General features: G+C 37.9%; 1 protein-coding gene across 2 annotated transcripts in view; it reads right to left on the bottom strand.

Annotated features, from left to right (window-relative positions):
• Positions 1-14186, bottom strand: part of TGFBRAP1 (transforming growth factor beta receptor associated protein 1) — a 38588-nt gene that overhangs the window by 21677 nt on the left and 2725 nt on the right. For both annotated transcript variants that reach the window (XM_054073492.1, XM_054073500.1), the window contains exons 2-4: positions 13027-13728; positions 5410-5604; positions 4297-4451 (exon numbers count right to left, since the gene is read on the bottom strand). In XM_054073492.1, coding sequence (XP_053929467.1) covers positions 4297-4451; positions 5410-5604; positions 13027-13711 — 1035 coding nt within the window. In that variant the 5' untranslated portion in view covers positions 13712-13728. The remainder of the gene's footprint in view (positions 1-4296; positions 4452-5409; positions 5605-13026; positions 13729-14186) is intronic.

Below are 14186 nucleotides of genomic sequence, written 5' to 3'. Positions count from 1 at the left end.
CTACTTTAATTGTACAACTTAGCCTGTACAACAAACTTTTTAACTAGAAGTTGAATAGAGCTCATTGATAGTGTAATTATATGTCCAAAGACTCAATCTTAAATTTGAGCTGATAAAGTGGTATTCACTTTCATTTAAGTGCTGACATATCTTCATTTGACCCTTAAAGCCACATAATAAACAAAGCAGTAGAATGTCCACAGACAGATGCTTTCCCAACTTTTTAAAGATGCAGTGATGGGATAGGGAGTATTCAGGTTGATTTTTAGCCTACAAGATAAATACTACACATTAAGATGTCCTGCGGTAAAGATTATGGAAGTAAAAGACCAGAGTTTGTGGAAAAGTCAATATTCTCTCCTTCTCAAAGGGTTTTAAAAACAGGTTAGATCTACAGGCAAACTTTTTTTATGATAGAAAAAAAAAAATCAGGAGTTCTCCCCAACCCATTTGCCAGAACACCACAATAAATTTATTTTAGAAAGGTACTAAGTTAGCTCCCAGTCAAAATTCAACATGTTGGTTATTCCTCTATCTTTTTTTGGAGTGCCATCATAGAGCTTGAAGTACTCTGTATTGTTGACTGAATTCACATTAAAAAAGTAACTACAAAAATAAGACTTCTATTAACTTGTATTTGAAAAACTGCTAGAAAACAAAGATGACTTCTGAAGGTGTGAGAGCTACAGTGAGTGAAGCCTTGATTTTCACCACTGCTAGAAAAAAAACTTTCTAAAATGGTGCAAAATATCAACTAGACTGCTAAGAAGATTTTTTTCTAGGAAGTCATTTGGCTTTTGGTCAGGTTTGGGTGCAGTTAAAAGTATTTTGAAACTAAAAAGAAATGTGAAGGAAAATAAAAGAGATACCTATGCAAGATGTGTGTCAATCTAATCAAGGTCTTCACTACCATCAACCATGATTTCTGCAAACTTCAGCTGTCCTGAAAAATTAATAAGTAGTATTCAGTCATTTCATGGTAGCATGGTAGAAAAGCCTTTGTATTCTTCTACTAAAACTATATCCGAAGCCATATCCTTGCAACACTGTTGCTTAGCGATTTTTACCTATCAGTGATTCTTGAGCTCATAGGAATTTTCATCTAATATGCCAAAGATAAATTTACAGTCTGCAGTGACCATGGGTTAAATAACACGATAGAGCTACTAATGCGCAACCTGATTCTTTCCAATAACTAAATACTGGCTGTACAAATAATTCTGAGAGTGCAGTACTTTACTGTTACAATTCCACTACCAATCTGCATTACCGGCATATCTATATTTTCATGCTGTTATACTGCTGATATAATGAGAGCACGCACCTGTGTATGCATGCAATGACAACAGTGTATTCAACTGTAGAAAAACACACCCTGTTGTCAAGAACTATCCTACAATGCCACAACTGAGTTCAAGTCTCACACAAGACAGCAACAGCCATTGCAAACTACAGAAATTAAAGCCATGTGTGGAAAACGGGGTGCTACACTACATGTATTGGGCAATTACCATCACTCTTCTGTATGGATAAATTATAGTAGCTGGATCGAATGCCTTAATGCCAAACCTATGCTCATACGAAATGGCAGAATAAGGCCTGGAAAGCGTCAGCTACCTGGCAACCAGCAAAGCTTGCAATACAGATCACAGAATCATACAATCATAGAATCACAGAATGGCTTGGGTTGGAAGGGAACTTAAAGACCACAACCCCCTGCCATGGGTAGGAACACCTTCCATTAGAACCGGTTTGCTCAAAGCCTCATCCAACCTGGCTGTGAACACCTCCAGGGACGGGGCATCCACAACTTCCCTGGGCAACCTGTACCAGTGCCCCACCACCCTCACAGTAACAAATTTTTTCCTAATCCTCTTTCAGCTTAAAACCATTACCTTTTGTCCTATTGCTGTGCTCCCTGATAAAAAGTGCGTCCTCAGCTTCCTTTTAGCCCTCCTTAAGTACTGGAAGGCTGCTATGAGGTGTCCAGCCCTCTGATCGTCTTCGTGGCCTCCTCTGGACTAGCTTTAACAGATCCAGGTTCTACCTGCGCTGAGGACTCCAGAACTGAATACAGTATTCTAGGTGTGGTCTCACCAGAGAAAAGGGGCAGAATCGCCTCCCTCAACCTGCTGATCACACTTCTTTAGATGCAGTCCAGGATACGGATGGATTTCTTGGCTGCAAGCACACCTTGCTGATATCTGAAGCTATCTAATAGAAGATACCTATTACATATCTACGCAATATCTATTATCAGAAGATATCTCTTAAGCAGGAGTTAGAATGGAATGACTATGTGATAAGTTAGAGCATGTCAAAGAAGTGTTGCAAAAGTCGTAAGTAAGGCATGTAACTTGGTTGAACTCCATTAGATTTATACTATGGCAAGACTACAGCAAAATAAAGTCTGATGTCCTTGTAACAAAACTGTAGTGACAGCATTAAGTATCAGAGGCACATTAAAAAACGAGCTCAACATGTTACAATTTCAGCTACAGATAAGCTCTGAAAAACTGGACCAATGTCTCAATTATACCAAGCTGAGTCATTTTAATATGAGTCAGTGGGAAACTCCATCAACTTAAGCTGGTTAATATCAGTTTGCAAATACAGCCCAGAACTAGAACAGGTTATTTTGCTTGCAAGCAATAAGTTTTCTGTTTTTCAGTTGCAGCATTGACTCAAAGTAACTGAAGACCCTTAAAGACACACTAAGTTAGAAAGAACTTATAATATTCTTGGAAACAGTAATTTCAGGAAGATGGACATCCAGTGCACATAAGATGTGTGAACAGGAAATATCTTGTTCTAAAGATAGAAAAATCCTAAATGCAAGAAAACCTAGGAGGAATGAGATTCTACATCACATATTTTAGATAATGAATTGCAGTTCATCCTGTGGTAAAACACAGAAAGACATCCCCCACACTAAAACTACATAAATTAGAAAGTAATAATTTTAGAATGATTGTCATGATATATGGGAGACATTGATTAACACGTATCCTGTCCTCGTAGCAGGATCTTAGTTTGCTTTTTTAAATGGATTGCAAAAGAAAAGTTGAAAAGATGCAAAACAAAACGTGGGAAACTGAATTCTGTATTTGCCCAAACACTTTTCAGCTTCAAGTACTTCCAGATGAGTTGTACCTTAACAAAAAGATGTAAACAGTTTTCTGGCCAAGTCTTTCACTTCCAGCAGCCTTGCAGCTATTCATATAATGGAGGAATCAAGGGTCAAAATGAAAGCCGATACAAATTTAATTTAATGTAATGACTGCTTTTCACAGGCCTTGAGCAAAATTGATACGACAAGGAATTAGAAACTTCTTGAAATTCAAAAATAATAATCATGACAGACTGAGTCATTTTGGACCACTGCAATTTTGTTATTTCCACAGGGACATTCCAAACTTTGCACCTTCCTAAACAAACCAAAAGTAATGCAATAGATACTTTTTTAAAGGCAATAAAATGCTCCAAAGTATCTTAAAAACAAAACAAACCAGATTTTCTGCAGGTTACAGGTCAAATTTGCTTTTACAAAAGTAAAGAAATCAAGTTAAATATTCATTCACCTACTAGGTAAGTAGAGATTTCATGCTATTTTTTTCCAAGTATCAGTCTCTAAATGACAAATTGGAATGAATACAGTACAATAAGTATTGTAATACAAACCAGAGACAGAAGGAAATGAATACAAATCCCTAATCAACACTAATAGAGGAGTTACTAAGATACTTTGCCACACAAAACTTTTTAAATATTTAGTTACACACCAGTACAGGGACTGCTTGCATGAGTTTGGAAGTAGAACATATTTTCTTCAGATCTCTCATCACTTAACTTTCAACTTGCACTACAGTAGACTTTAGAATAACGCAAGAATCTCAGATAAAAAAATAGTAAAGCCTAAGAATTCTGTTCTCAAAAAAAGTATTCTTTTTTTAAACAGCAATAGCAAATAACTATACTGATGAAGCTTCACAGTGGAATTTCTATCATCATTTTTTAGTGTTTGTTTTATTTTCAATATTTTCAAGTCACACACTTGAAAAAAAACTAAACCAAACAACTCCCTCAAAACAGCAGAATAATACTATTCAACCCTGCCAACATTCCCAGCCTTTACAAGCACAAGTTAATTCAGCAGCACATCTATTTCCTCAGGCTGAAACCATAAATAGTATTAGATTTCTCTTCAATGTAAATTCCTCCTCGAACCTCCCTCGTCACTTCACCATTGGTATGCACAGCTCCACTATCTTCATGAAAATTAAAGGAAGGACAGACCTGAAATTTCTCTTTTGGAATATTCCTTCGAGATCCTTTTGCTAGAACAAGGGCTTCTTCCACTCTGTGGCTAGCTAGAAGATCCTGAATCTGCTTTTCCAAAGGTAGTGGCACCAAGATATACACACCCTTATTAGTAGCAACAATCACCTTTCCTGGACAGAGCAAACAAACATTCAGTTTACATTCTTTACAGAAAAAAGACATTTCAAAAATAAGCTTTAAGACTTACTATTTATGATTCAAGAATGTAAGCAGTGTTAAAAGTTCTAAAACTCATCTTTGTTGTTACCATATTCAGCAGATGGCATAGTTTACCTGTAAATTGCACCTCAGAAATACAGAAGTAATAGTAAATTTATTTGTTTACAGCAGATTTTGTCCCACACCAAGTGGAACTGGCTATAATTGCTCTATGCTGTACGGGCCACCACTGAAACTACTGCCCAGATTCCAGAAAACAGAGGCTTTTAATTGCCAGATATTTTCACATTAGACAATTGTAAGCTGTAAAAGCATAGCATTAGCATACAGTTCACAGTGCCAGAGTTTGTAGCTCTCCTGGAAAAAAATAGTAATACAACATATTCCAGACTTAAAGAGTTCTTAATTGAAGAACAGATCAAAAGAAGTTCTTGTATTTTTTGTTAAAACATTCTTTATGAAATATCCCCATTTAAACATCTTACACAGATATTTTAGAGAGGGATACAAAAGACTGGTTTTCAACATGCTAGAATTTTGTCAGGACAGCCAATGGAGAAACACTTGTAGCTTACAATTATTGACTGTTAGCATTAAACTAACATTGCTCCTTTGAAAGAAATAATTAAGTTACATGAAAAATCTCTAACACCACAGACTCCTTCCCCACAATTACCTTGACAATCACAGCACATCTAATGAACATACATTTTGTTAGAAGCTCAGAGTTTTGGATGACTAAAGCTTCCCTATCATAGTCTGCACAGATCTGATCAGGAAAGCATTTACAATAAAAGCTTAAAAAGTTTGTGCTTGCTAGTTTTGTTTAAAAAAAAAACTGAAGTGCCTGTGACAACAGTAGCACTTGTTCCAGAATTACCGATGCAAAAAACCCGTCCTTTACAATACCTTCAAAGTCCTGTAGAATATGACCTTCTTTAAATGGCAGGGTTTGCTTTTGCTGCTGGTCAAGCATGCTGTGCACTGTGATGAACTCATCATCGAGAGCAACCACGTAAGGAAAGCACAAAGCTGCTCCAATCACGTTCTCCGACCAGTGCACAGGGGCACGCTGTGAAATCCCATCTACAGTTGCAAACATGCCTACATAAAGGGGAGAAAAAAAAAAAAGCCTCAGGCTCATGTGGGTTGAAGACTGTTGTTATTTTCCCAACATTAAGCACAGGTACCAAGGTACAGAAATAAAAAATCTCTGAAGAGCAGATGCAGTATCAGGTGGCATGAAGACAACGAGCGCATCACCCCTCCCTGGACCTTACAGACCTGTTAGTTAGTTCAGTTCTTTTTTTTTTTTTTCTCCTTCAACAGAGAAACAGAAAACATCAAAACTAAAAAGAGAGCAATACTGAAAGAAACGAGCAAGAATTATTCAAGTTTACCAAGTTTCAGATTCTTAAAACAACTATTATGCCATGCAGTTGGAATTAATTTCAAAACACTAATATTTAGTGAGACCTAGCATTCAAACAATACTGCCTTAGCAGGAAACACAGACCGGCACTGCCTGACCTATTTGGCAGTAGAGGTGTATTTGTTCTTTGTAGTGTCAAATATGTAAATCAATACATTTGTATGTATTGTATGTCAAATATGTAAATCAATACAATCATTTACTTATACTGCAGCAAAGTTTTCACAGAACCAGGGTCCAGCTCCTTAGCATGAGTCACTTCCTATGAGGCACCTGTGTTTCCAATCATTTGAAAAAAAAAAAATGCACAGGCTGCATATAAATCATACTTCTCCAAAAGCCCAGCATAAAGACTTCTTTAGTATCCTAATGATAACTCCGATGTCGTCTCAGAATAACCATATTAAGTCTTCAGTTAATTTGTGTTTTTCCTTTGCCACTACCTTTCCTCCTGTCTATTCTCTTCTCCTTCCTTTTCCTGGCTTAATAGAACTTTGACTTGGTTTTGGACCGCATGCCACTGGTTCTATTTATGCTACTTGGTATTCTCCAGTTCTTTCTGAGATATTAATTAATAGAAAAATTCCAGTCAAAGTTTTACTAGTTCAGTAATCCTTTGCCAGCTGAGCCACACTGAAACATGATGTACGCTTCTGTTCTAAACATGAATGTAGTCCCCTTAAGACCAGCATTCTCATGCTGTTAAAAAGATGTGTCCACGAAAATTGTTCTTTGGCAGGAATGAGCCACTTCACAGCTGCCAGAATAAGTCTGAGCTCTAAAGGATAGAGGAGATTAAAAGATTACATTATTAAACATACAAAATCTCTTCCAAACAGAGGATAATGAGGCAAGGGTAGTCGTGTAGGAGGGCCATCTTGAGGGAGGAGGGGAATAAAACAGAAGGTTGGGGATTTTTTTACACAACTATGGTAAAGAGACTAAGCTTCTGGATCCTTTATAGCAGCCTTAAAGTTATAAGCCTTTTCCTTTGACTAAGGGTAAAATAAAATTAAAATCTCACATCAGACTACTAGCAAGTAATGCTATTTGCTTTTTCTCTATAATGATCAATTGGAACATCTTACAGAAAATACTTTTGCCATAATATAATTATGATTTCCTCTACAGTTCTTCATATTCTTGCAGACCAGAAGTGGAATTTTATGCCAGGCAGACCGCACTATCCATTTTAATGCCATCCAGTTGTTACTCTCCTATAATCCCATTTCAAATAGTGGGAGAACACTTGAGTTAAATACACACTAATCAGTAGTAAACTCAGAGCTATTGGAAATAATCATTCTTAGAACTTTCTATTTCTCCAGCATTCTCAAAAAACATCATAAAACCTCAATTTTAAAACCTTTTTTTTTTTTTTTTAAGTGACAGAGCTATTTTTTAGGTAATTAAAGAAATCTTTCATGGAACTGAAAGGTTATGCACAGAAATTCACAGTACTTTTCCAAGTCAATGTCTTTTCATATCTCTCTGCCCTTAAAAGCTAGGGCTTCTGTGGTAGAAAAATGCATTTGCTGTCTTCATCCTCCTCTCATCTAAGTATAACAATAAACATGACAACTACAATCAGAAACCATGGCCTTTTTATAGTGCAGGAATGCATTCAATGAAACTGAGATGAAGCCAACAGTCAATTCCGTATTAAAAATGCATACGCTATCCAAAGGTTACAAGAGTTACCCAAAACACAGCTACACTGTTTTTGGCACCAAGAGATCTAGAAATATGCAGAACCATAGAATAATTGAAGTCAGAAGGGGTTTCTGAAGGACATCCAGTTCAGCCTCCCCACACTCAAAGCAGGATCAACCTAGATCTGGTTACTCAGGCCTTTGTGCAACAGACTGTAGATTTTGTTTATTTTAAAACAAAAGTCATCTTCATGAAAATAGCTGTAAAAACAGAAATAAAACTTATTATTATTCCTTGTTTAAAACTGAATATGAACACTTTCAGTTACCATAGAAGTGGACAGCATGAGGAACACTATGGCTGGGTGAAAACAAGAAGGGAAGATGATGGTTACTGCTGACTACCCTGCTTTGTGCAGTGTCATCAGCACTACATACTATGATTCATTCTGCTCAGTTCCTGTGTGCTTGTTGTAAGGCTCAGTTCTCCAACTCCATTTGTAGTCTATTCAATCACTATACAACTGTTCAAACCATGCACCACTGAGGAGTTTATTCAGTAAAAGCAAAAGGAATAAACTAAAACTAGGTATTTAAATTTATTTTTTTTTTCCTTTACTCCTTATAGAACACTGGAAGCAGGAAGTTTGACCGCAATCACAATAAGGAATTAGTTCTCTTATGTTTATGCAGAAATTCCTATATTTCAGTTTGTACCAACTGTACCAACAATATCACTAAAGAGCTCCTTCTTCTATACCTCCTGCCACATACATGTTGAGAAGATCTCTGCCAGTGTTTTCTTTTTCAGACTGAATAGTTCCATCTTTCTCAGCCTCTCCACACTGGAGGTGCTCCAGTATGTCCATGCCATTCCAAGGAGCCCAGACCTAGACCCAGCACTCCAAACGTGGTTTCACTAGGCCTGAGAGGAAAACACTGCCTCTCTAAACCTGTTGGCAGCACTTTCCCTAATGCATCATTTAGGTTGGAAAAGACCCTTAAGATAATAAGGGTCCAACTGTTAACCTAACACTACCAAGTCCCCCACTAAATGTGGTTCAGTAGGTTGTTGGACTTTCTTGCCATAAGGGTGCATTGTTGGTTTACGGTCACTTTCCCTATCACAGCCCTCTCTGCAACACTGCTTTCCAGCTGGTCAACCCCTAAACTGGACTTGTGTTGGGGCAGGGCTGTCTCTTCTCAGGCGCAGGATTAGACATTTCCCTTTGCTGAACTTCATGAGTTTCCTGTAAGCTCATTTCACCAGCCTGTCGAGGTCCCTCTGAATTGCAACACAAACCCCTAGTCTATCAGCCATTCCTCCAACTCTTGTATCATCTGCAAACTTGTTGAAGGTCCACTCTGTCTCACCATACAAGTTGTTAAAGAAGACAGTAGTGACCTCACTACTGCTTCTCTTGAGTACATAACTAGCGACTGGTCTCCAGCTGGACTTTCTGCTGCTGACTACAAATTTTTGAGCCAGGCTTTCAATCCATTTCACTATTTCGCTAGTTCATTCTTCATCTGCTTCTCTACAAAGATGTTACAAAAGACAGCATCAAAAACCTTGCTGAAGTTCACAATATTACTGCTCTCCCCTCGTCAACCAAGATAGGCTACATAAATCCATGCTGATCCAAAGAACATTCTTGTCCTTCATACATCTGGAAATATTTTCCAGGATTTTCTTTATCACCCTTCTGGGTATCAAGGTAAGGCAGGCCAGCCTGTAGTTCCGTGGATTTTTTCTCATGTTCATCTAAGACAGGAGTGACGACATGTGTTTTCTTCCAGTCCTGACCAATGTCCCCTGACCATAATGACCTTGTTCTGTTCTCTCAGGAACCTTAACTTCACCATGCCACAGGCACCCCAGCAAGGCTGCTCCCCTGTCATTCACATCCTTAACCATGCTCAACAGAGCACATTCCCTCAGTCACCTGCGTCAAGAAAATAACACAATGTACTCCAGAACACCCATGGACTGCTTGTGTTCTGCTGTCCCTCTAGCAGGGACTGGAGCGGTTCATGTGCTCCCGTGTGTCCTGTACACACTTCTTTGTGTGTATACGGCCAAAGCAAGGTCTCTTCAACCCTGTTTGTTGATCACAAAGTCTCTCATCCAAATCATCCTGCAGTCTTTGTTTGTCAACTCAACCATGATTCTTAGTTTAAATCCTTTTTACCAGGTTGGTGAGCCTAATGGCAAGAACAATTTTACCTCATTAGGCCTGGTGGATCCCATCTCTTCATTAAATACAGATCCTTAGTCATAAAAGACAAATCTCTCATCACCACAAGCTGTGCAAACAGTTGGCGACCTGAACGATCCATCCACTCCTCCTCAAACTGTTTCCCTCACCAGCAAGACTAAGGAAAAAAATCTCAAACTCCAATATAAGGGGGTCTCGCACTACTATTACTTGCCAATTCCTCCAGGCGCTACTGCACTGTACAGGCTCAGACAATTTGTTGGACGGAGCTTCCTGCTTCTCATCTGCTGCCAGAGTACTAAACATACTCTATATATGCAGATCTGCAGGCAGAAGAGGAGAGTTCTGCCTTTTATGAGAAGCCACAAGTTTCCAGTCTTTGCCATCACAGAACAAGCAGAGGCTCAGCCTGCCCAGTACAATTTGGGGTTCAGGCTCATATGCCTGGAAAAGATTCAATTTCCTCTTTGTCCTCTCTGATGCCGTGCACTCTGCTGACCTACTCCTGCACCTCCTTTCCTTGGCACACAATTCTTCTACCAAGAACAAGTCTCCTACAGGCAAGGACAAATATCCCCCTGCCCCAGTTTCAGCAGGAGGCACCAGGCACTCCCTTCAGGTCAAGGCCTGACAAGCTGCACCCTTCCCTCAGGAGCTCTCTTTGAGTCAAGGCCTCTGATATTCTGGGACAGTTGCTCTAGCTGGTGCTAGGTTGCATTCCCTGTGTGAAGATGCAAGAACTGTTTGCTGAATTAAAAAAATTAAAGCCAGTGTAAAGTAGGAAAACTGATTAGAAACATGCAGCAAGAGCTTAATGAAGTGAAAAACTGAATTTTGGTTAACAGTTTCATACATGATAAAAAATAATTGATTTTCAATTCTGAACGAAGCAATTACTGGACAGAACAAAGACGCATCAACAGTTAGGTTCCTTAACCCTTGGAAAGAATTAGCTATATACTAACTGCAAGTAGAGCCAACAAAGTGCCAAAAAGCTGAGACTACAGATCAACTATGAACAATTCTAACAATCAGGTTTAAATGCAGAGAGTACAAAGAAAAAGGTTATATACCCAAGAAACTCAAAGTTGTTTTACATTATGATTACCATTTTAAGTAGCTGCTTTCTGCCATTCTAAATTCCAGTCTTAACTTAAAAGCAAATTGATCTAGGTAAATGTCACTTCAAACACTATAAAGCCAAATATAATAATGCAGAATACATCCACCTCAGTAAAAGAGCCTGAATTTAGCATAGATGCTCTACCATGTGCCAAATGAACGTCTTAACCAGTAAGACATTCAAAAGCAAACCAAAATTAGAATTGAAAATTTACATCAAGCCTTTTCAAGTCCATTCATTTTACAGCAGAGCCCTACCTCAAATGCCAAGATATAAAATGCTTATAAAGATGCTCAACATCTTCTAAACTTCAAAGAGAAAAGTGTTAAAGATACTAAAAATCTTACCGAGGAAGAACAGCAAAATGATATTTTGATATTAATCAAAACAATAGTGGGGAGGGAATAGAGAACAGATGATTAAAAACGCCACAAGCTCAATTAGGCAAGGAAAAACTACCCAATCCATACCAAGCACTCTTTGTCTGCTCTAGTATAAGTAAGCTTTGCCCGTATTACAGGAAAGAGAGAAGTTTATAGTATGTTTAGGGCTGCAGAAGTGCATTTACTTAAGATGCATATCTGATATTTTAACTCTGGGGCAATCTACTTACAGAAGGATGTTGGATTTTATGAGTAAAGATCTTATTGCATAGCTTTCTTCCAGGACACCAGATAAAAACAAAAGTTGGACTAAATGAAATTCTGCTTTCTTACTAAACACAATTAAGCTTTTCAAAGTATATCTGTTCTTCTTAAATCAAAAAAGAAATGAACCACTTGAAGAGAATCTGGTTTGACATTATTAAAAAGATAAATAAAGATTAAAGTAAGAATAAGATCTCCTTAGATACATGTCAAAAGGGAATACCTTCAGACAGTCACTTCATAAATATTAACTGTTGTAGCATTATTAAAATAGTTAATGTCCACAAATACATGTAACTAACAGTTTTAATAGGAAGTGGGCAATCAAGATGACTTAGAAGATCCCTAGATCTGAAAAAAACCTCTACTCCTCTGAATTTTGTTCAAGAAAAACGTGATTTTATGTACATCTCACATTCTGATCAAGACAATACTTCAATTTAAACAAGCAATTGCATTCTTGCTTTTCTTCAGAATTTATATTAAAAAACCAACTCCCCTTAATTAAGGTACTTAAGTATTTGTCATCTTTGTGTCCTGCTATTTCTAATGCATCAGGGAAATTGCACCTCCTAAATGGAAAGTTATATGGCAAACAGCATGAAAGCATTCTGCCTGTGGTCTGCCAACCGTGGGATACTGCAGCTTTTCAAAAAAAAAAAAAAAGCTCAAGATTACTGACCTCACAGCACACCGTCCATTTATACAGATTACAGCAGCAGTAGTCCTTAAAATCATCTATTAGAGAAGTGCATTATTTCACATGATCTAACTTTGGTTTTGCAATACTTAAACTATCATTTTCTGCAATACGGAGCTGGAAAACAAAAACCCTATTAAAATCAAGCAAATGGGAACATAAAAACTGGGCAGTATCCGTCAATATCTACTGTTAGGACAGACTTTACGTCTACAGGAGTTAGGATATTAGAGTTTACTTTCACCAACATTTCTTACTCCACTGTAGTACAATATACCTACTGACAAATCTGTTAGAATCTATAAAATGAAGCTGGTATGAACTCCTCTGAATAGCAAGTAATTAACTCATCTACACTAATGTAACAAATTCATAGCAACATGGGTCTGTTCAAACCCAGATGGGATAGTCAGTAGAGAAAAACTATCACCCATTCACTTGGTACCAACCAACTTTTTTACTCTGGGCTGTAAGATACTACTACTGATAGCTGTCTATATGAAAACAGTGCTTTCTATAGACAATTGAAAGAAAAATAATCACATTTTTGTGCATTACAAAGAGTGTTATAGTAATACTTAGTACCAAAAATTTAGCATTCATCCTTTTATCTCAACATTCCAATATAGACCTGTGAAGAAAATGATCATTATTGTGCACAACACTCAGTTACTTAAACTAATTAGAGTTATTCCCCCAAATGGAGATAAAGTTAGAGACAGAAGTTCAAAAAATTACAATCCTTAGTCTCACCTAGGCCTCCAGGGCCAGCCAACAGAAACTCTTGTCTGCCTATCCTTTTCACAATTGGCCGTTTCTCATCACTGCAATAAGGAAATAGATCCTGGGAGAAACCAGTATTATAATTCAAAATGATATACTGTGTGGTAAGTGCAAGACATAAGTAGTAACCATCTACAGCCACAGCACAGGGTTGCTCTGGAGTAAACACTTCCTTCACTATCTGGACTCTGTCTTCAAACACCATGAACATTTGAATGGTCCGTCGCTTGACTGAGATAATGCAGACTTCGACACAGAAGGGATCCCCGCTCACAGGGTTTTCATTTAACGTGAACGTCACAGCTCCTTTGATTCTAGCACCAGTCGGGACAGGGTCCAAGTTCATCATGTTAACTAGTGTTATTGTGTTGTCGCAAAGCACAAGAAGCCTGGTGAGGGCAGAGGCTGCTTTCAACTCACTCACAGGCTTCTTCAAGCCCAGGTACTTGTGCAGTTGCTTGGTGGCAGCAAAAGTTATTTTTCCAGCTGTCGATACCTTTTCATCCAACAGAAAGTGATAGATAAAGCAGTCATTGGTTCCAATATAGAGGTTCTTTCCGCAACACTCGATGCATTCAATGTTGATGTAATTCTTGTCTCCCATTAACATCTCCCGCTCAACAGCAGAAACGAGCTTGAAAGCTTTAACACTCATTGTGTCTTCTGGGTGATCTGATTAAATAGGAAAAAAAACACTATTTACCTCCACACACAACCAAATATCAGAGGTAGCAATTTAACATTCACCAATACAAAAATATACCTGTTACATTTTTTAACAGTCTATTCTATTTCCACTCTGATTACAAAAGCCAGACTGAGTAGATCATTAACCACAGAAATTAGTTGAATGCATGCTTCCACTTCAAGTCTGTTCTGAAACAGATTCACAACAGCACTCAGATATTTTTAAGTGATGCTTTCTCCACAAGTAACCAGCATATTACTGGCTCTCTCAGACACTTTGGCACTACAAGTGGCTCCTGCCAGTACTTAGTGATTTATAAACCTGTCATGCACAGGCTTTTATCACCTGTGTATGAAAAGATACAAGTGTCAGCTCTCAGATTTCTAGAGAAGCCACATGGCGTTTATTGCTCCAAGTTCAAATCTCATATGGCTTTACACTC

Source organism: Cuculus canorus, chromosome 1 (assembly GCF_017976375.1).
Source record: "Cuculus canorus isolate bCucCan1 chromosome 1, bCucCan1.pri, whole genome shotgun sequence".
NCBI lineage: Eukaryota > Metazoa > Chordata > Aves > Cuculiformes > Cuculidae > Cuculus > Cuculus canorus.
This window is presented reverse-complemented; position numbering and strand designations above follow the sequence as displayed.